This window comes from Hyperolius riggenbachi, chromosome 3 (assembly GCF_040937935.1).
Source record: "Hyperolius riggenbachi isolate aHypRig1 chromosome 3, aHypRig1.pri, whole genome shotgun sequence".
Taxonomy (NCBI): Eukaryota; Metazoa; Chordata; class Amphibia; order Anura; family Hyperoliidae; genus Hyperolius; species Hyperolius riggenbachi.
The window spans coordinates 35,476,450-35,498,292 of NC_090648.1; the positions used below are offsets into that span (position 1 = coordinate 35,476,450).

The 21,843-nt window shown below is 43.2% G+C and overlaps 1 protein-coding gene across 3 annotated transcripts in view; it reads left to right on the plus strand.

The window, feature by feature from the left end:
• The window catches only part of CHD3 (chromodomain helicase DNA binding protein 3), a 117,710-nt gene that overhangs the window by 13,850 nt on the left and 82,017 nt on the right, over positions 1 to 21,843 (plus strand). For all 3 annotated transcript variants that reach the window (XM_068273994.1, XM_068273993.1, XM_068273992.1), the window contains exons 2-3: positions 16,681 to 16,808; positions 20,494 to 20,658. In XM_068273994.1, coding sequence (XP_068130095.1) covers positions 16,681 to 16,808; positions 20,494 to 20,658 — 293 coding nt within the window. The remainder of the gene's footprint in view (positions 1 to 16,680; positions 16,809 to 20,493; positions 20,659 to 21,843) is intronic.

Sequence of the window (21,843 nt, forward strand, 5' to 3'; positions counted from 1 at the left end):
TGACAGGGCTGTGGAGTCGGAGTCGAGGAGTCACAGCAATTTTGGGTAACTGGAGTCAGTCGGTGGTTTCTTAAAATGAGGAGTCTGAGTCGGATGATTTTTGAACCAAATCCACAGCCTTTGTAAAAATTAGACTAAGGAGTCGGAGTCGAGGAGTCGGAGCAATTTTGGGTACCTGGAGTCGGAGGTTTCATAAGATGATTAGTCGGAGTCGGATGATTTTTGTACCAACCCCACAGCCCTGGTTGTTGATATCTAGGAATTTCATTCCGGAATCCTATTTTGTGTTATTTTGGAGGGCAAAAGTATATTTAAAGTGGATCCGAGATGAAAAACTAACTATAACAAGTAACTTGTCTATATATCTTATGTAAAGTTTAGATGGTTTACACAGCAAATCTAGCTGCAAACAGATTTATTAAAATATGATTATTTATTCCTGTGATACAATGATAGCAGCCATGTTGTTTGTAAATATTACACAGAGGCAGGCTTATCTGTATCTTGAGCCATCAGCCTAATCCCTCTCCTCCTCCCTCCTCCCCTCTGCCTCTGAATTCAATGGCTAGTAACACCTCCCCCTCCTCCTGCCCAGACTGAGCTCCCATAAGCCCTTGCTACTGCCAAGGCTCTCTGAAAACCTGTGGGCGTGGCTTTTTTAGTTTATAGGGAATTAGAGTATTAAAACAAAAACAAAAAAGTATTTGGCTTGAGGAATGCCCTATAAACAATAGGAAAGGAACACAATAATGCAATGAGTAAAAGTTCACCTTGGATCCACTTAATGTTGTATGATGTTCGGTGACCTGGCTGACCACCCAGGTTATACACACAGACCATTGTGGAAAGGTGGGCCACTTTTATCCATACACCAGCGATCTGAACTCAGAACGTCCTCTCTGCTCTAAAAGATACACAACAGCATAATAACTTTTAAACAAAAAATATTTCTTTGTTACAGCTGATACAAATCCTAAAATAAATCTGTAGTTTCTACTTCCTGATTCATGGAAGCAGACATATTGTTTACAGCCTGTGCTTTTAAATCGGCTTATCTACCATCTCTGCCATAGGCAGTCATGTGACATGGGAGGGATCAAATTACAACTAGTGATTAGACACAAATAAGGGATAATTACACAGGCTAACCTCTTTAAATACATGCAGGGTGCATTCTGTTATGTTTTCCTTGTGTCCTGTGCAAGAGTTCGGGTCCACTTTAGTTATTGGTGGTGGGGGAAGGACTAATTGTCCATTTCGGCATCAAAACAAATGTTGCTGGGTTGTCAGAGGAAACACAACCGCACCTATTGCCGGAGGAAGGTAATATACTGCCTGGAATTCCCCTTCTATGGACTGAAAGGCAGTTAACGCCTCTCAATTAAAACCTTCAATTGTCAATACATTTTTTTTGTTTAACGGTTAGGCCACATACACACATCAGACCATAGTCTTTTGAAAATGAAAGATCACAGACCAATTTTACCCCCCTTCCATGTAGTATGAGAGCCATACTCTACACAGTCTATTCTATGGAGCTGAACTCCCCATCAGACAGAAATCTTTGCAAGATGCTGCACACACAGATGCTGTACACATGCAACAGATCAGTATCTGCAAAAGATCTGTTCCTGCAAAAGATCCGTTCCTGCAAATTGCATTCATAGTCTATGAGATCATCATACACACCTTGTTTAACTGACATTCATCTGCAGATCAGACAATCATCTGCAGATCTGAAAATCCATCCTGGTGGATCTGATCTGCAAATGAATGTCAGTTAAACAAGGTGTGTATGATGATCTGCAGATCTCAGACTATGAATGCATTTTGCAGGAATGGATCTTTGGCAGGAACTGATCTTTTGCAGGAACAGATCTTTTGTGTCTGTACAGCATCTGTGTGTGCAGCATCTTGCAAAGATGTCTGTCTGATGGGGAGTTCAGCTCCATAGAATAGACTGTGTAGGTATGGCTCTCATTCTACATGGAAGGGGGTAAAATTGGTCTGTGATCTTTCATTTTCCAAAGACTATGGTCTGATGTGTGTATGAGCCTTTATTATGCTGTTGCTTATCTTTTAAAGTGGAGAGTAAAGTCTGAGTTTAGGTTTACTTTAAAACCTTCAATTGTTTTTTTTTGTCTATTTGTAAATGCAGTTTTGTAAAAAGTTACTAAAAAAAAAGTAATGAGTAAGTTTGTTGATTTGGAAGGCTTATAAGTTACAGCTCCCTACATTGTCTTTTGGTCACTAGTTGTAGGTGATAAGGCTAAAAAAACACAGCAGAGAGTTTTGGTCTCCTGGGCGTGATTAAAGGCCCATACTCACGAGGGACTTTTGTCGCCTCAACACGCGGCGCGCGCGTGTTGCGGCGACAGGTCGCCCGTGAGTATGGGCCGTCGCACGCGCGCGCACCCCGAACTGTCGCCCGCCGCTCTTGTCGCCATGCGATTGAAAGTTTCAATCGCATGGCAACAGTCGCCGCCGCACCTCCGCCGCAACTGTCGCTAGTCCGCGTGAGTACGCGGACTAGCGACAGCAACCTCCATAGAGGTGAATGAAGCTTCCGGCGGGGGGAGGAGGAACGTCGGCGACAGCTTCCGTCTCGCCGCTGGTCCCTCTTCCGCGTGTGTACGCGGAGGGACCTGGAGAGAAGCTGTCGCCGGCCTGTCGCTAGCACGCTCACGTGTGCTGGCGACAGGCCACTTCTGCAGCCCGTGAGTACGGGCCATTAGAGGAAAGATGATTTTCCTCACTAAAGAGCTTTATGGACAAGTTTGATGTTATAGCAGTGCTGTTCTCTGAGCTGGGGGAATGGTTATACAGATGACAGCACTTTGAGACAAATGCAGCAAGGACAACTATATGGGCAACAAAGCATAAGACCTTTTTTTTTTCATCACAAGTCTACCATAGAGCCATAGCAATCCTTCCTTTAGCCCCTTTTATGGCCGTTTGCTCTATCGCTTCCTCCCAGGCTTCTCAGATCATCAGCTGAACAGCCGGGTTAATTCTTAATCATTTTCTCAGATACACTTTGACCCTTTTGGGATCGGACAGCTCTGGCCTCTTAGGGATCAGAGCCCCTATTCTGCCCTGTGATTACTGTGATTGGCTCACAGTAATCACCCATTTTAGGAGCCAATGAAACTGGCTCTTGATTAATATGCGGAAGCTCTGCTGTCACAGAAACAGCAGAGCGAGCGGGTGCAGCGGTATAACGGCGTGAGTGCAGCGCCTGCGCAGTAAGCCGGAGCCCGTCGGGCATGAGCGGCACCATGCTGCTGCGCAGGCGCGGCCGTGCTTTGTAGAAGGCAGTATGTTACGTGGCACCGGCAAGGAATGTGCAGGGGCCCTTTAGCACCTGGTTACTGTAGTGGCAAATCAGAGGCCGATTCGGTGCTTGGCCTCTCCTTCTTCATTGAACTCTATATTATCCAACAGTCCCATATCATCCGTGAGCAGCCCACAAGTTTCATACTTGCCTCAATAGTGGAAAGCCTCTAGGTAGTCTCCTCTGCTTCTACATGCCTCCGGTCCAGCTCCGGGCTCCTCTTTATTTCGTGTTCGGGAGAACAGCTGTGGGCAAGCAGAACCACACTGAGCATGTGCAAATATGGTCTGTGCATGCCCAGTACAGGAAGGCACTCCCACTACTGGGCATGTGCAAGTATGGTCTGTGCATGCCCAGTAGAGAGAAGCACCCTCACTACTAGGCATGTGCAAATATGGTCCGTGCATGCCCAGTACAGGAAGGCACTCCCACTACTAGGCATGTGCAAATATGGTCCGTGCATGCCCAGTACAGAAAGGCACTACCACTACTGGGCATGTGCAAATGTGGTCTGTGCATGTCCAGTAAAGGAAGGCACTCCCACTACTAGGCATGTGCAAGTATGGTCTGTGCATGTCCAGTACAGGAAGGCACTCCCACTACTAGGCATGTGCAAATATGGTCTGTGCATGTCCAGTACAGGAAGGCACTCCCACTACTGGGCATGTGCAAGTATGGTCTGTGCATGTCCAGTACAGGAAGGCACTCCCACTACTAGGCATGTGCAAATATGGTCTGTGCATGTCCAGTAAAGGAAGGCACTCCCACTACTGGGCATGTGCAAATGTGGTCTGTGCATGTCCAGTAAAGGAAGGCACTCCCACTACTAGGCATGTGCAAATATGGTCTGTGCATGTCCAGTAAAGTAAGGCACTCCCACTACTGGGCATGTGCAAGTATGGTCTGTGCATGTCCAGTACAGGAAGGCACTCCCACTACTGGGCATGTGCAAATGTGGTCTGTGCATGTCCAGTAAAGGAAGGCACTCCTACTACTGGGCATGTGCAAATGTGGTCTGTGCATTTCCAGTAAAGGAAGGCACTCCTACTACTGGGCATGTGCAAATATGGTCTGTGCATGCCCAGTACAGGAAGGCACTCCCACTACTGGGCATGTGCAAATATGGTCTGTGAATGCCCAGTACAGGAAGGCACTCCCACTGCTGGGCATATGCGGACGCTCATGGCCAGAAGAAACCTATTCGATCTGCTGGATTGAATATGTTTAGAGGGCTGATGATCAGCAAATCTCTGTATCAGTTTATCCCAAGGGGGGGTCATTCTTACTGCAGAATTTGTGAATTTTTCATCCAGCATTTCGGCCAGAATCGTTCTTTAACCCTCCTGGCCGCGCAGGAGGATTTTTCAGGCCCTGCTGGGCCGATTTGCACAACTTTTTTTTATTACACGCAGCTAGCACTTTGCTAGCTGCGTGCAGTGCCCAATCGCCACCGCTCCGCGCCGATTCGCTGCTACCTGCTGCGCAATGCCCCCCCCCCAGACCCCATGCGCAGCCTGGCCAATCAGTGCCAGGCAGCGCTGAGGGGTGGATCGGGACTCCCTTTGACATCACGACGTCGGTGACGTCATCCCGCGACGGGGGAAGCCCTAATGGAAATCCCGTTCAGAACGGGATTTCCGGACGGGCTTGACCGCCGGAGGCGATCGAAGAGGGTGGGAGGATGCCGCTGCACAGCGGCTGTCATGTAGGTAGCGCTATAAAAATAAAATAGTGCTGCACTGCGCCCTGGCGGTTTTAATTGACTGCCAGGAGGGTTAAAGAGGAACTCCAGTGAACATTTTACTGTTGGCAGGTGATGTAGCGGCTGTATGCTACAGCTATTTCCCACAATGCAACAGGGTTCACAGACAGGAAACTGACAAAAGTTCAAACTTTACTTGTGGGAGGGGTTTCACCACAATATCAGCCATACAGCGCCCCCTGATGGTCTGTTTGTGAAAAGGAATAGATTTCTCATGTAAAAGGGGGTATCAGCTACTGAGTGGGATAAAGTTCAATTTTTGGTCGGCGTTTCTCGTTAAATGATTAAATAAATTATGTTGCAACCCTATACATCCCGACAGTAAAGCTGCTGGCATGTAAAGGGTTGCAATATGATTTACTCCATGTTTTATACAAATATATGAAACAATAAGGTTTTAAACAAGGAGAAGAAGATTTTGATGCGTCTTTGAACACCAAACCTTATACTGTTGATGACACGGTTACCTAAAAAAAAAAAAAAAAAAAAATGTTAACCGTTTCCGGACCACGGTAATTGAAATCTACGCCCTGCGTCAATATGACAGCAGAGCTGTGTAAGCCAATCAGTGTTTGTCCATTGTAAAGTCTTTCCTCTCCCTGACTTGCATTCTGCCACGTATCACAGTGACATATTTAGTCCTGTCAGGTGCAGCTCTGCGGAATGTTTGATTCTGAGATTTCCAAAGCTAGTGAAAATAGTGCCTGGTCTCCGAGATTGCTCTGGAGGGAGATTTCTGCATAGTTAAACAGCCTAGGCTAAGCATCATTGAGAGGACGGGACTACATACCAATAATTAACAATATATAGATATAAGAAGTGTTTCTGCTGAAACCAGGAAAATTACCCTGAAAGTGGGTATCTTTGTTTCATGTATAGCATTTCACTATATGCCACTACAGGGCCTCTCTCGAGCCTGATACAGCTTGAGGAAGGACCTTGTCCGAAACAGCGTCTGTCACTGCTATGGTTATCTCTTTGTCTTTCTTTTAAATAAAAGAGCTATATATTACTGACGTGGTGCTGTGGACTCTTCGTGGAGGATATACAGTATGCTTTTCCACTGCAGAGGAGTTACCCTTTAAAGGGAATCTGAAAAAGAAAATAAACTTATTATATAATGAATTGTATGTGTAGTACAGCTAACACATCATCATAGTACAAGCAGACACATCATTGCATTCCAGCGGTTCTGGAGGTGTTAAGCTTCTAAAGGTGCGTACACACATGCGACTATAGTCGTTTGAAACGATCGTTCCCGATCGTTTAAAACGACGATCGTTTAAAAAAAAGCAACTAACGATCATTAAGTCTAACGACGGACGAGCTAGATCGTTAAGAAACGAACTATCTAGCTTGGCGGATTTTTACCAACGACGATCGTTTGCAAAAGTAGTACATCGTTGGAAACGGTCGTTCGTACTAGGCTTGGCATGCGCATTTCGCTATTTCTCCATGGAACTTCTCATTTTTATGCGCAAGCGCAACATTTGCTTTACGTGATGTAACGTTCATTCTAACGATCAGATCGTTACACACTTTTAAAACTAACTTTACTTAGGTCGTTCTTTCATCAATTAACAGTTCGTTCGTCGTTCTCAACGAACGATCGTTGTCGCATGTGTGTACGTAGCATTAGGGTAACAATGATTAATTTGCATATATTCAGCAGTGATGCTCTGGGAGACATCTCAAGCTCACTCCAACCTGAATTATCGCAAATTCTTTCTGTTTTAACCTCTTCACCACTGAGGGGTTTTACTCCTTGAGCACCAGAGCAATTTTCACCTTTCAGCGCTCCGTCCATTCATTCGTCTATAACTTTATCATTACTTATCGCAATGAAAGGAACTATATCTTGTTTTTTTCGCCACCAATTAGGCTTTCTTTAGGTGGGACATTATGCCAAGAATTATTTTATTCTAAATGTGTTTTAATGGGAAAATAGGAAAAAATGTGGGAAAAAAATATTATTTTTCAGTTTTCGGCCATTATAGTTTTTAAATAAAGCATGCTACTGTAATTAAAACCCATGAAATGTATTTGCCCATTTGTCCCGGTTATAAAACCGTTTAAATTATGTCCCTATCACAATGTTTGGCGCCAATATTTTATTTGGAAATAAAGGTGCATGTTTTCAGTTTTGCGTCCATCCCTAATTACAAGCCCGTAGTTTATAAAGTAACAGTGTTATACCCTCTTGACATAAATATTTAAAAAGTTCAGTCCCTAAGGTAACTATTTGTTGTTTTTTTTATTGTATTTTTTTTAAATTACAAAAATAAATAAATTGGGGAGTGTGGGAGGTAATGAGTTAATTTATTGTGTAAAACAATGTATTTGTATGTGTAAAATGCTTTAGGGTGTAGTTTACTATTTGGACACAAGATGGCCACAGTGAGTATGTTTACATGCGACCTGTAAGCGTCCGGAAGGACGCTTACAGGAAGCTGTAGGAGGCTGGGAGAATCACAATGATCGCGCTGTTTCTCAAAGAAGCAGCAGATCATTGGGGGGGCTTAGATCAACGAACGGGCGGCGGGAGCGCGCGCACGAGCGACGGAAGCGCGGACAGCGGCGGTAGCGCGGAAGATACGGAATTCTCCGTCCCTGGTTTTTTAGGGGGGGAAAAAGGGACTGAGAAATTCGTACCGCTGGGGGTAAAGTGGTTAAGAAAGCAAACCTTTGTTTTTCTTAGTACAGCTAAGAAATAAAACATTGCTAGCTCAGATATGAGTCTCATATTGTTTCCAGTACAGGAAGAGTTGATAAACTTAACTTGTTATTTATGCAAAAGGGCTTCTCTAAGTCTCCAACTAATTTAGTCAGAGAGCAGTGCTATTTTCTGAAGCACTTATCTCAACCTGTCTCTCACTGTTTCTTGTTTGTTTAAAGGACACCCGAGTTGAAAATAAACTGATGATAAGCAATTGTATCTACCCTCTTTCTCCTAAAAATGACTTTTTTTTAGATATCCCACAGTTTTACTATATTTTTACTACTTTTTACTGTTTCATTGTCTCGTCTATGAATTATTGACCCCTATTTATCGCTTTCCTGCGCTCAGAAGCCATTTTCTGCCAGGAAAGTGTTTTATGGTTGTAATTCCTTGACCCGGTCCCGACCCGGACAGAAATTGTCATTTGCATACCTGATTTTTAACTTTCTCAGGCAGAGAAAGAAAACAAGGAACACAGCCTAGTTATTTGTGTGCTTGGCACATACACATGTCCATCTCATCATGTCACATGTCACCTCATGTATCCTTAAGGGTTTTCTGCCAGGAAGTTCAAAGGGTCATTAGCTCTGCGCTGTTTTATCATTTAAAATACAGAGTGTGTTTTGTAAACGGCAAATATTAGAGACTGATGCAATGCTATAAAAATAAAGCTATATAAATGAAAATAAAAATATTATAGACTTGTTTTCTTTGCTGCATTAGTAGTATTCATTATATCATAAGGTTTTTTTGTTTTTTTTGCTTTAGTGTCACTTTAAAAGGCACTTCAGATGAGCGTGATACGGAGGCTGCCACATTATTTGCTTTTAAACAATACCAGTTGCCTGGCAGCCCTATTTATTGCTTGACATCGGTAGTAGCAGATTCACAACCCTGAAACAAGCATATGGCTAATCCAGTCAGACTCGAGTCAGAGCATCTGATCTGCTGCATGCTTGTTCAGGGGCTGTGGCTAAATGTATTAGAGGCAGAGGATCAGCAGGGCAGCCAGGCAACTGGCATTGTTTAAAAGGAAATAAGTATGTCAGCCTCCATATCGCTCACACCTCAGGTTCCCTTTAAAATGAAATGTGTGTGGGCGGAGCACACGAGGCAGCAGTGAGCCAGTAACCCTTACGGTGGAAATAAGCTGCTGAAGGACGATTATGTCGTCACCCACAGCAGCATGAGTGTATTTGTAAAGCAGCGCGTGCCTCTCCAGCGTCCTGCAGCCCGTCACACACACAGCCTGTCACCATGTGAGTCACCCAGCGCTGGGAGCTGTGCATTCTTGTGGCCAACGCGGTATTAAAGGGACAAGGGAGAGAGGGAAAAACCAAAACACTGAACACGTGTCTGGGCTACAAGAGTGTTTTTGTACTTGTTAACCTCCTGAGCGTTACACCGCTCAGGAGGGTTTGTTACTTTCTGTCCGTTGTTTAAATAAGCACAGCACACACACAGACACATAGCAGCTGCAGTAGCCCTGCAGCACACACTCTGACTGTCACTCACTGAATGAAATCAAGCTAGCTACCTAATTAACAATATAACAATAGTGTAGTGATAATGAAATAGTGGCGGTGGATAACGAAATCTTAATAACGATAAACATCATTGTCAAACTTGGTTAACGATAAATACAGTTTTAAATACAGACGGGCGATAATAATGAAAATATATTAACACTAAAAATCATTACGTTATTCAACAATATAGCTTAACCCAACCCTACTCTCACACAGAACCCTCCCCTGGTGGCACCTAACCCTAACCACCCCCCCAGGGTGTCTAACCCTAACCCCTCTGGTGTTGCCTAAAACTAACCGCCACCAAGGGGCAGTTACAGGTGGCAGAAACACCCTTTTACACATTGAAACGATAATATCTTTGATAATGTAAAAAAGTGCTAAATGGCTATAAACCCTCTAGCTAGCACTAGGCTAGCTAGAAGTCTCCGGCACCCTCCGATCGCCGCCGCTCCCCCGTTTATACATTACCCAGCCTGGATCCAGCGATCGGCGCAGCCTCCCCGCACAGCTCTGGTCTTCACTATGGGGAGCATCGCAGATGACATCATGCGGAAACCCGATCCTCCCTATAGAGAGACCGGAGCTGTGCCGGGAGGCTGCGCGATCGCTGGATCCAGGGGGGGTAATGTATAAACGGGGGGATCCAGGGGGGCCGGACACTCTTACTAGCTAGCCTAGTGCTAGCTAGAGGATTACAGCCATTTGGCACATTTATTTATTTATGGGGGACTCCTGGGGCCACAGAGCACTATGCCCGACACATGCCCGGGCATACTGCTAAGGAGTAGTGATGGGTCGTTCGCGAACGAGCCGGCTCTAAGAGCCGGCTCTTTGCTGTGAACGACAAGAGCCGGCTCTCAGTTTTAAAAGAGCCGATGCCTCAGCCGCCCCACACAGCTCTGCTTGCTGTGTAATAAAGGGCGCTGAGGCATGCTGGGAGATGTAGTCCTGTAGTTGCAGCTTGTAGGAGTGTATGTGGCGGAGCAGAGCAGTAGCAGGAGGGATTGCCCCAATCAGCGAAGCAGTCTGGAGTTGTCATGGAGATGGGGGCGGGGCTTTTACTCCAATTCTGAGTGGTGTCCAGTGATATTTAATGAAGAGCCGATTGAGAGCCGTAAGAGCCGGCTCTTTAATGGGAGCCGATTCAGAAGAGCCGATTCTGTGAAAAGAGCCGGAATTCCCATCACTACTAAGGAGGTTAATTTTGTAAATGCAAAAAAATGGGAGTAATTATAATATTATTATCGATTTATAAAGCGCCAACATATTCCGTGGCGCTGTACAAACTAAGAAACAAACATGGGGTACATAATAATACAGACAATGGTGTACACTAATATACAAGATACATAATTAGTGACAAAATACAAAGACAATACAAAATACAGAATTGGTAATGACAGTGATAAAATTAACATGATGGATAAAATGTATAATGGTTACCAAGACACAAAAGGGGGAGAGAGCCCTGCCCTTGCAAGCTTACAATCTAAAGGGAATGGGGGGGGGGGGGGGGACAGGAGGAGGGGTAGTATGCAGCAAATATATAGAGGCAGTGTGTTTTAGGATACCTAGTAGGAGCGCAATTTGGTCTTAGGACAAAGGGAAGCGGCCAAAGGTAGCGCATATGCTTGTCGGAACAAGTGTGTTTTTATATAATATCCTTAGAAGTGTTTCACCACACTGTTCACAATCTTTTTTAAAACCAAAGGACATCTGTTTAAAGGACCACTATCGCGAAAAAAGTAGGCAGTTAAAATGTGACAGATGACAGGTTTTGGGCCAGTCCATCTTTTTAAAGCTGGCCACTAACGGTCCAATTTCTAGCGGAAAATCGTTCGAGTGATCAGAAATTCTGATCGGATTGGTTGTAAATAATCTCCATTGGTGGACACAATCGATTATGAATGAGTGAAAAAAAAGTCGCCCAAATGAATTTTCGTCGAACGAAAATTTGGATTTTCTTGGTGGTCGTGATAGAGAGGAAGCAAAGATTGGTTAGTTGATGGTGTAGTGAACGATTTTTTCATCCGATCAGAATCTCTGATCGCTCGAACGATTTTTCGCTAGAAATTGGACCATTAGTGGCCAGCTTTAGGGCTCGTTTCCACTATAGCGAATCCGCATGCGGGCACTGCATGCGGATTCGCATAGTCAATGTAAGTGGATGGGGCTGTTTCCACTTGTGCGGCGGCGGGAGCGGTTTTCGGTGCGGCAGAAATCAGCACGGCAGAGCCGTCAGATTTCGCGTGCGGGAGGAATGCGGGCGAATTGCCGCTAATGCATTTAATAGGGAAATCGCATACGGCTTTGTCATGCGTATTTCCCCGCGATTTCGCGTGCGATTTCGCATGGTTTGCTATGGAGCTTTACTCAGGCACTGACATGGTTAAATTCGCCTGGCTCCTTGCCATGCGAAATCGCGGCTAAATCCGCATGCGGAAACGCAGCCGCATGCGATTTCTTCTGCGGTGTAATCCAGGCGATTCCGCACTGCAACAGTGGAAACGAGCCCTCAGGGGGATTCTCAGGGCTTTCTTTGTTTTCAACAGCATTTCCTGAACAACAGTTGCAAAATCTAACTGACATAATAGTGTGCAAGTGAGTAGGGAGGCCGGCTGGTATCTTGCTATTTTGGCAGTTAAACTGCTGTTCAGGAAATGCTGTTGAAAACAAAGCAAACCCTTAAAATACCCTATGAGGAGATGGATTGTCCCAAAACCTGTCAGTTCTGTCAGATTTTAAATGCCTACTTTTTTCGCGATAGTGGTCCTTTAAAGGGGCACTACAGCGAAAAACTGTAAAATTTAAAATATGTGCAAACATATACAAATAAGAAGTACAATTTTTCCAGAGTAAAATGAGCCATAAATGACTTTTCTCCTATGTTGCTGTCACTTACAGTATGCAGTAGAAATCTGACAGAAGTGACAGGCTTTGGACTAGTCCATCTCTTCATAGGGGGATTTTATGCAAGGCTTTTATTCTTTATAAAGATTTTCCCAAAAAAGGATTTAAACAATGATGCTGGCCAGCTTCCCTTCTCGCTACACAGTTTTTTGGCAGTTGGACAGAGTAACTGCCATTCACTAAGTGCTTTTGAAAATAAATATATCCCTGAGAATCCTCTATAAAGAGATAGACTAGTCCGAAACCTGTCACTTCTGTCAGATTTCTACTACCTACTGTAAGTGACAGCGACATAGGAGAATAGTAATTTATGGCTCATTTTACTCAGGAAAAAATGTACTTCTTATTTGTATATGTTTGCACATATTTTACATTTTACAGTTTTCACTGCAGTGCCCCTTTAAATAGCAGTCAAGAAACTGATTTGGAAAAGATGTTATCCGATCTCTTTATGAATTCAAAACGTAATTTGTACAAACATTCATAAAAAGGATTGATCTATTTCTTTCAATCGAAGGCAAAACATTGGAAGAATAAAAAAATAAGGTCACAATTAGTATGATGAGTTGCAATTGTTATTTGTAGGTGACAAAAATTCCGATGGGTAGGTCAATCCCCTGGGTTCAACGGGTTGCGTTTCTCCCTGGGCTCTGTCTGGATCAGCCTTTCCAAACCTTTTTACCCTGGAGGAACCCTGCAAGTAACTTTTGGATTTGAAGGAACCCCTGCAAACAATGTTTTGGTCTCGAGGAACCCCTGTATTTATTTTGCAGGAGGCGTGGTCTTTAAACGTAGGTGAGGCTGTTAATTTCATTACCTCCTATTACACTACCACTCATTATACTGTGCTCATTATTGTTCTGACCCTCAATTTAGTCCTTTTTTTTTTACTGTACTCCCTATTATAATGTGCTCTATTATAACTTCCTCACAATTGGGGAAAGTGCCAGGGAACCCCTGCAGAGTCCTCAAGGAACCCTGCTTGAGAAAGCCTGGTCTGGATGGTTGTCCTCTATTTGTTGGGGACCCATATCGGTATTGATTGACGTGTGCGTTTTAATTTGGAGGAGTCTTCTGATGAATACAAATGGTATGCACTGCCGGGTCAGATATTATTGGTGTTCTTGTGGGCCTGATAAAGAGTCATTGAATCAAAACAAGCTGGCGTCACCTACAAATAATGGCAGCTTAACCTCCTTAGCGGTAATCCCGAGTCAGGCTCGGGGTGGAAAGCCACAGCTCAGAGCGGTAATCCTGTGCCTGGGTGAGTTTTGGTGGCTGGATGGTGCAATGCTTAAAGGAGAACTGTAGTGAGAGGGATATGGAGGCTGCCATATTTATTTTCTTTTAAGCCATACCAGTTGCCTGGCAGCCCTGATGGTCTATTTGCCTAAAGAAGTGTCTGAATCACACCAGAAACAAGCATGCAGCTAATCTTGTCATATCTGTCTAAATTTGTCAGAAACACCTGATCTGCTGCATGCTTGTTCAGGGCCTATGGCTGAAAGTACTAGAGGCAGAGGATTAGCTGAATAGCCAGGCAACTGGTATTGCTTAAAAGGAAATAAATATGGCAGCCTCCATATACCTCTCACTACAGTTCTCCTTTAAGGGCTCTGCCTCTGATGCAGGAGACCAGGGTTTGAATCTTGGCTCTGCCTGTTCAGTAAGCCAACACCTATTCAGTAGGAGACCTTAGGCAAGTCTCTCTAACACTGCTACTGCCTATAGAGCACGCCCTAGTGGCTGCAGCTCTGGTGCTTTGAGTCCGCCAGGAGAAAAGCGCGATATAAATGTTATTTGTCTTTGTCATTTGTCTGTTGTTTTTGCAGATCTCTCTGTGGTGTTTTTTTTTTATTATTATTATTATTATTTTTAGCGTCTCAAAGCTTGTGAAAAAATTGCATGGCTTTTACACCCTAAATCTGGAAATAATCATAATAATGCCAGTGAGGTTAAAGCAAACCTGAAGTGAAAATAAACTTATGTGATAATGCATTGTATGTGTAGTACAGGTAAGAAATAGAACATTCGTAGCAAAGAAAAGAGTCTCACATTGTTTTCCAGTACAGGAAGAGTTAAAAAAAACTTCAGTTATTATTTATGCAAAAGAGCTTCTCTGAGGTTTTTGACTTACTAGGTCAAGTGTTTTCTGAAGCACTTCAACAGCTAAGAAACAGCGAGAGACAGCTGGAGATAAGGTTTTACTGCAGGAAAGTTCAAATGGTCATTATTTCTGCTTTGTTGTATAGCTTAAGGCCTCTTTCACAACAAGACGTTGCGTTTTAGGGGACGTTAAGATCGCATAATGTGCCCCTAACGCAACGCCTGGTGGTGTTGGAGGTGGATGCCAGAGTGAGCCGCGTTTTGGGGCTGTTGGTGCGCCTTTTTTGTCTCATACCTTGCGGGGACCACATGATCGGAACACTCCGCATCAGTGGTCCCGCCAGCCAATCAGCTGCAGTTCCAGGAACAAAACACAGCAGAAGTGATGGGAAGTCCGGCTCTTTTCAATGAATCTATTCTGAACAGTAGAGATAAGAAGTCCGGCTCTTTTCAATGAATCAATTCAATGAATGGAGCCGAACTTCCCATCACTACACAGCAGTGCAGTGAATATTAATTAGCCATGTGGCTAACAATAGAGGACTCTCCCCTCCTCCTCTCCTCCTCAAAAAAAACAAACAAAAACACAATACTGAGCATGTGCAAACAGTCTAACGAACGCACAACATGCTGCACTGTTAAATAACGTGCAGAGTTACAATGAAACACAACGTGGGCTCTGTGAACAGCCCATTGATTTTTCATTACTGTGCGGTGGGCTGCGTTACAGGCTGCTCTAACGTGAGCCTGTAACGTCCCACTGTGAAAGCAGCCTAAAAGAGTGTGGTTTCTAAACTGCAAATATGACAGTATGATGCAATATAAAATAAAAAGCTGCATAACTGAAAATAAGAATACGAGACCCTTTCCTTTGCTACTATCGTTCCATTCATTATCCGTACTACACATACAATTCATTATAGCATATATTTTTTTGCTTCAGGTTTGTTTTGAATTTTAACAGTTCCCTTAGACAGATCCTTTACTTTTTCTACCATATTGATCTCTTGCCTGTCGCTTTGTAATACAGTAAACCCCCCATTATCCGGGAACCAACGGGAATTGGCTGATGCCAGATAAGTGTAGTTTCTGCTTGCGTGAGAGACCATGTTAAAAATAGGCCTAGCTAAAAACAGTCCTATACCCCACACTGTACACTTTCCATAAACTCTCTATTCAGGTTAAAATACAGGAAATAAAGACAAATTAGAACAAAGGACAAACATGACTAAAGGTGGCCACACACGATACAATAAAATGATCCGATTTTATGGCAGTTCGATAAAAACGATCAGATCTCCCGAAAAAATGTAAAGCTTTTTTTTTTTCATTCGACTGAAATATCCGATCGTATTCCCCGTTTTTTTTTCGATTTTTATCTATCCAGAATGCCAGATATTTCTCTTCAATTTCTCTAAAGATTGTATGCTGTGTGTTAGATTGTCAATTCATTAACATACACACACCCATGCAATTTTCTCAGAGTTTCCAATCATTTTTATCATAATTGGGGAAAAATTGAACATAGGTGTGTGGTACATTGGTCATATTTTTTGAAATGTTACAATCAGTCAGAAAAATTGATTGCAATTCTTAAATTGAACAGATATTTAAAAAATTGTATGGTGTGTGGCCACCTTTAGTGAAACAGAGGTGTATTACTGTATAAAGAAGTGTAAAAGTGCATGTATTATTATTATTATTTATAAAGCGCCAACATATTCTGTGGCGCTGTACAATGTAAGAAAACAAACAAGGGATACATAATGATACAGACTATGATATACATCAAATATGAACACTGATACAAGATACAGAACTGCTGATTACAGTTGCAAATTTAACATGATGTAAAATGTATAAATGTCTAACAGAGTGCAAGCAATTAAATTAATAACATTCCATGACACAAAAGGGTGAGAGCCCTGCCCTTGCGAGCTTACAATCTAAAGGAATGGGGTGGAAACAAGAGGTGGGGGACGTATACAGTATATGTACAGGCAGTGCGTAATTAGGTTATTTAGTGGGTGCATGGCCTAAGCTAGAGAATATGCTTGTCGGAAAAGGTGGGTTTTGAGAGAGCCTTTAAAGATTTCAAAGGTGGGAGAGTGGCGGATGTGCTGTGGAAGGGCATTCCAGAGGAGAGGGTGAGGCACGTGACAAGTCTTGTATGCATCCTGCAAAGCCAGGATTTATTTTCTGGTTGCTTGAGACCTCCGGATAACTGAATTCTGGATAACAGGGTGTTTTACTGTATATGTCAGTTCATTTATATACGGTATGTCTTATTGGCTTATCTCTCTGTGCCCATGAGCAGAAGACGAGGACCTCAGTCCAACCCCGTCTCCAGAGATTGTCGTGAAGAAGAAGCGGGGGCCCAAGAAGAAGCTGAAGGACAAACCGAGAGAGCCCAAAGCCGTCCGAGCCTACAAGCGCAAAAAACCCGTAAGACCCTTCTCTCCTTTCCAGACGATTACCCACCCATAATAATAATAATTACACTCACAACACACACATTTCAATGGTGATTGTTCAGACCGTTAAAGGGACACTACAGCGAAAAACTGTAAAATGTAAAATATGTGCAAACATATACAAATAAGAAGTACGTTTTTACCAGAGTAAAATGAGCCATAAATTACTTTTCTCCTATGTTGCTGTCACTTACAGTAGCCAGTAAAGATCTGACAGAAGTGACAGGTTTTGGATTAGTCCATCTCTTCATAGGGGATTCTCAGCAAGGCTTTTATTCTTTATAAAGATATTCCCTAAAAAGGATTTAAACACTGATGCTGACCAGCTTCCCTGCTTGCTGCACAGTTTTTTGGCAGTTGGACAAAGCAACTGCCATTCACCAAGTCTTTCTGAAAATAAATATATCCCTGAGAATCCCCTATAAAGAGATGGACTAGTCCAAAACCTGTCACTTATGTCAGATTTCTACTACCTAGGACAACATAGGAGAAAAGTCATTTATGGCTCATTTTACTCTGGAAAACATGTACTTCTTATTTGTATATGTTTGCACATATTTTAAATTTTACAGGTTTTTGCTGTAGTGCCCCTTTAACCCCCAAGCCACTCCCCCCTCAACACACACACACCCACCGCGTTTCAATGGCCATTGTTCAGTGGCATTTCTCATCCAGTAACGTGCGTACACCCATCACATTTTACCACCTCCGTGTATTATGAGGCCTACACAGCCTGTTCTTAGTATTCAGAATCTATTGGCCCTCATGCAACGTGCAAATGGTAACATTTGGCCAAGAAAAATTGGATTTGTGTATCTACTCTAAATTGCCCACTAATGGTACGATTTTCACTGAAGAATCCGATCGCATTTATCTGATCGCTCAGGTGATTCTTTGCTGAAAATTTAAGTGAGAGGCATATGGAGGTTGCCATATTTATTTCCTTGTGAAGTGAACCTGAACTCTTGCACAGGACATAAGGAAAACATAGAGAAGTGCACTCTGAGAGTTTAGCCTGTCTAATTCCCCCTGATATGTGGCTAATCACAAGTTGTAATTTGATCTCTCAGCTGTACCAGCTCAGAAATCTCCTCTGCCAGGGCAGAGCTGATAATTTGTAAACACAGGATGTTAACCCTATGTCTGCTTCCATGAAAGCAGGAAGTAGAAACACTGCAGATTTATTGCACAATTTGTATCAGCTGTAACAAAGAAATGTTTTTCATTACATATTATTATGTTGTTGCTTATCCTCTAGAGCAGAGAGGAATTTCTGAGTTCAGGTCCGCTTTAGGCCTCTTTCACACCAAGACGTTGCGTTTTAGGGGACGTTAAGGTCGCATAACGTGCCCCTAACGCAACGCATGGTGGTGTTGAAGTTGAACGTCAGATTGAGCCGCGTTATGAGGCTCTTGGTGCTATCCTGGGAAGTCCGGATCTTTTCAATGAGTCGGATGATTCGAATCGGATCATTGAAAAGACCCGGATCTTTGAACCGAATCTTTGAATCATTTTACTAGGGAAGCAGGAAGCAGGGGTGCAGCAGAGTGCGAGGTGCAGGAGAATGAAGGCACATTGAGGGTGCTAATGGGGAAGGGAGAGATGCAGCAGGAAGATTGTGCTTGTGCACAGAAGCTGCAGTTCTTGTTTCTTCCAGACATCCACTGTGAACCGAATCCTTCATTGTGATGATCCGGATGATTCGACTCACTAAAAAGATCCGGATCAAAGATCCGAATCGTTCATGATCTGGACAACACTGCAGTGCAGTGAATATTAATTAGCCATGTGGCTAGACACAATAGCGGACTCTCCCCTCCTCCTCTCCTGACATACATTACTGAGCATGTGCAAGCAGTCTAACACAGCCACATAGGAGTATATTGTACAGCATGCTGCACTTTCATTTACCGTGCAGCGTTATACTCGTATGCAACGTGGGCACTGTGAACAGCCCATTGATTTTTCATTGCTGTGCGTTACAGGCTGCTCTAACGTGCGCCTGTAACGTCCCACTGTGAAAGCAGCCTTAAACAATGCACATTGCCTGTCTGTGCCGCCTCTAATACTTTCAGCCACAGCCCCTGGACAATCATGCAGATCAGGTGCTCTGACTGAAGTCTGACTCTATTAGCCATATGTTTGTTTCAGGTGTTTGATTCAGACATTACTGCTGCCAGAGATCATCAGGACAGCCAGGGAACTGGTATTGTTAAAAAGAAATAAATATGGAAGCCTCCTTATCCCTCTCACTTTAGGTATCCCATCTGTTTGTGTGGCCAAAGCTTATCTTGCCCATTATCTTTATGAACTATGATTTGTTATTAGGCTTTGAACAGAAATTAATAATTTATACATTTTAAAAATGTGTATTGTCCTGCAAAAATTATCACAACACAAGTTTTAGGTTCCTGTGTAAATTGTGCTCCTTGAAGGAGTCTGAGTGGAGTAGAGACAGTTTGCTTAGTTTAAAGGTGGCCACACACCATCCAATTTTTTAAATATCTGTTCAATTTAAGAATTGCAATCCATTTTTCTAACTGATTGTAACATTTCAAAAATATGACCAAGGTATGTTCAATTTTTCCCCAATTAGGATAAAAAATTATTAGAAACTGATAAAATTGCTAGGGTGTGTATATTAATAAATTGACAATCTAACACACACCATACAATCTTTAGAAAGATTGAAGAAAAATATCTGGCATTCCGGATCGATAAAAATCGAAGAAAACGGGAAATCCGATCGGATTTTTCAGTCGAATGAAAAAAAAAAAAAAAAGCTTTAGATTTTTCCCGGAGATCCGATCGTTTTTATCAAATTGCCGTAAAATCGAATCATTTTATTGTATCGTGTGTGGTCACCTTAAGAACCCCTGATCTAAGTCCCCGTGCGAATGACTGCTGCCATCTATAAGACGGCGCCGCCATTTACAAGAACTGATAATGGCCAAATAGTAAAATTACATCAACACACTTTTTTTTTTCATTAAAAGAAATTTTTTAACATTTACCTCCCACATTCCCAAATATATATATATATATATATATATATATATATATATATATATATATATATATATATATATATATATAAAAATAAAATAGTTACCTTAGGGATGGAACGTTTTTTAATATGTATGTCAAGAAAGTATATTACTATTACTTTATAAATTATAGGCTTGTCATTATTGATAGATGCAAAACTGAAAAAATGCAACTTTATTTCCAAATAAAATATTGGTGCCATACATTTACTAGGGAAAAAATGTAAATGTTGTAATAACCGGGACAAATGGACAAATAAAATGTGTGGGTTTTAATTACAGTAGCATGTATTATTTTAAAACTATAATGGCCGAAAACTGAGAAATAATACACTTTTTCCTTTTTTTTATTCTATTATTCCCGTTAAAACGCAGTTAGAATAAAATAATTCTTAGCAAATAGTACCACCCAAAGAAAGCCTAATTGCTGGCGAAAAAAACAAGATAGATTGTTTTGTTGTGATAAGTAGTAATAAAGTTATAGGCGAATGATTGGAAGGAGCGCTGACAGGTGAAAATTGCTCTGGTTTTTGGAGGTGAAGTGGTTAAACTCATCTTTGATTCTATCAATGTCTTCTGCCTCATTGAGTTGTCCTGTTGCCTCTGTAGGACAGCGATGATGACCTCCATTGGGATGAAGGGATTGGAGATCCAATCTCTCCAGACAGTGACGCTGAAATGGGCGGCAAGAAGAAGAAAAAGAAGCACAAAGAGAAAAAAGAAAAGAAAACCAAAAAGAGAAAGAAGGAGGAAGAGGTGGTTGAGGAACGCAAGGTCTGTATCCACAGAGAGCTGGCAGGGTGGGGTCTTGTCCACTGGATATCAGAATCCGAACCTTAAAAAGCCAAATGAGATTAGACTTAGGGCCTGTTTCCACTATCGCGGTTTCCGCCGCGATTCCGCAGAGTTTACCCGCACATGAATCGCACGGGGAAACTCTGCCATAGGGGATAACGGTGCCGCGGCCGAATCGCTTGCGGGAGCGATTCGTCCGGAACCCCCCGCAGAATTTGCGGCGGAGGCTGCGAATCCCATAGCCATGCATGGCACGGCTCATGGGATTCGCCTGCGATCCCGCCCACCCCCTCAGTGCCGGCGTGCGTCTGTGAGACGCACGCCACACTAGTGGAAACGAGCCCTTAGAAGCATTGTGCTTAACGGACACTACGATTCAAGGATAGACAGTATAGATAATTACAGATCAATAGGAATGAAGTCCTGGCAGTTTCAGAATTGGCGTGGTTCTACATTAGGCAGAACCATCGCCTGAGGGAAGAAGCTGTTCCTGTGCCTGAAAGTTTTTTTGCTGCGACTGACTGGTATCTCACTCCTGAAGGCAGAAGCTGGAGGATGGCGTAAGCAGGGTGAGAGTGGTCGAGCAGGGTGAGAGGGATCAGAAGCTATCTTAGGAAGATGGCGTGAGCAGGGTTAGAGGGGTCAGAGGCACTCTTGGGAAGATGGATGGAGCAGGGTGGGAGGGGTCAGAGGCAGTCTTAGAGAGATGGGGTGAGAGGGGTCAGAGGCTATCTTAGGAAGATGGGGTCAGAGGCTATCTTAGGAAGATGGAGTGAGAGGGGTCAGAGGCTATCTTAGGAAGATGGAGTGAGAGGGGTCAGAGGCTATCTTAGGAAGATGGAGTGAGAGGGGTCAGAGGCTATCTTAGGAAGATGGAGTGAGAGGGGTCAGAGGCTATCTTAGGAAGATGGAGTGAGAGGGGTCAGAGGCTATCTTAGGAAGATGGTGTGAGAGGGGTGGGAGGGGTCAGAGGCTATCTTAGGAAGATGGAGTGAGAGGGGTCAGAGGCTATCTTAGGAAGATGGAGTGAGAGGGGTCAGAGGCTATCTTAGGAAGATGGAGTGAGAGGGGTCAGAGGCTATCTTAGGAAGATGGAGTGAGAGGGGTCAGAGGCTATCTTAGGAAGATGGGGTGGGAGGGGTCAGAGGCTATCTTAGGAAGATG